Source organism: Monoraphidium neglectum (genome assembly GCF_000611645.1).
Source record: "Monoraphidium neglectum strain SAG 48.87 unplaced genomic scaffold scaffold01959, whole genome shotgun sequence".
Taxonomy (NCBI): domain Eukaryota; kingdom Viridiplantae; phylum Chlorophyta; class Chlorophyceae; order Sphaeropleales; family Selenastraceae; genus Monoraphidium; species Monoraphidium neglectum.
In genome coordinates this window covers 264-1,510 of record NW_014011669.1, presented here as the reverse complement: position 1 = coordinate 1,510, position 1,247 = coordinate 264, and the positions used below count along the sequence as shown (strand labels likewise).

At 61.3% G+C, this 1,247-nt stretch overlaps 1 protein-coding gene across 1 annotated transcript in view; it reads right to left on the bottom strand.

Moving 5' to 3' along the window:
• MNEG_9499 (calcium-dependent protein kinase) overlaps positions 1-1,044 on the bottom strand; it is a gene marked incomplete at both ends in the record, with an annotated part of 4,180 nt that extends 3,136 nt beyond the window's left edge. The window contains 3 exons of the mRNA XM_014042027.1: positions 50-172; positions 479-658; positions 937-1,044. Coding sequence (XP_013897481.1) covers positions 50-172; positions 479-658; positions 937-1,044 — 411 coding nt within the window. The remainder of the gene's footprint in view (positions 1-49; positions 173-478; positions 659-936) is intronic.
• Between the last annotated feature and the right edge of the window lie 203 nt (positions 1,045-1,247).

The following is a 1,247-nucleotide window of genomic DNA, read 5'->3' as shown; positions in this document are numbered from 1 at the left end:
CCCCCCCCCCGGGGCCCCTCCCTCCGCGAACGCGCGCCCAACCGCGCACCTTTGACTTGAGCCCCTCCCTCATTTCGTCCACTGTGATGGTGCCGCTGCCGTCCTTGTCCATTGCCGCAAACATTTCCTTGAGACCCTCGATCTCCGCGGCGGGCAGGTTGAGGGCGATGACCTGGCAGGGACGTGAGGGGGGTGGGGGTGGGAGCGGTCGCGATTGATAGTGTGTGTGTGTGTGCGTTGAGGTGTGAGTGTTTCTTTGATTGTATGTGATCGCGCAGGAGCGTGCGCGTGCATGGACGCCCGTGCAGGCTCCTCCAAGCGACCCCTTCCGCCCACGAACGCGCGGCTGGTCACGCACACGCCACGCGCCAGTAACAAGCTGAGTCCAGAACACCTCACCACCCTGCCCCCCCTCCCTCCCTCCACACACACACACACACACGCACACAAACACACACACAAACACACAACCCCCCACCTTGAGGGCCTCCTTCTTGAGCTTGTTCATGGCGGCAAAGCCCCTCATCCTAGTCAGCACCTCGGGCTCGATCACGTTGTCGCCCGCCACGCCGCCCTCCCTCACCCACTCGTGGCGCAGCACGTCGGCGGCAGTCGCGCGCTTGGTGGGGTTGCGCACCAGCATGCGGCGCACGACGTCCTGAGGTTTTTTTGAGGGTGTCGTGAGCAAGCGGCAAGCGTGAGGAGTTGCGTGCGTTGAGAGTTGAATTGCGCGTCTTCTTGCGTGGATGCATGTGTGTGCATGTGTGTGTCAACGCATGTGTGCACGTGTGAACACATCATGGTGCTGTGTTTGAGAAGGTGCATGCGTGTGAGTGCAGTTTGAGAGATAGGAGGACACACACACACACACGTAACAACACACACACACACACACACACACACACACACACACATACACACAAGCACACGCCCCACCTTTGCAGGTTCAGATATTTTGGGCCAGGGGTCGCTGTTGAAGTCCAGGGGGGCCTTGATCACGCTCTCAAATATCTGCTGCTCGTTGTCCCCGTAAAACGGCGGCATCTGGGGCGGCGGCAGGGGCGGCGGGGGCAGCGATTGTCGTCGTGCGTGTGGTGAGCAGAAGGCGGGGGAGGGAGTGCGGGGTGGTGCAGGGCAAGGGAGGGCGCTTGTTTGCCCACCGTGCCTGCCGGCAATGCGAGGTTGTGGCCTTTAGTGGCAGGGCAAAACCAACCACCATGTCATGCACACATCCTGAGCACTCCTTA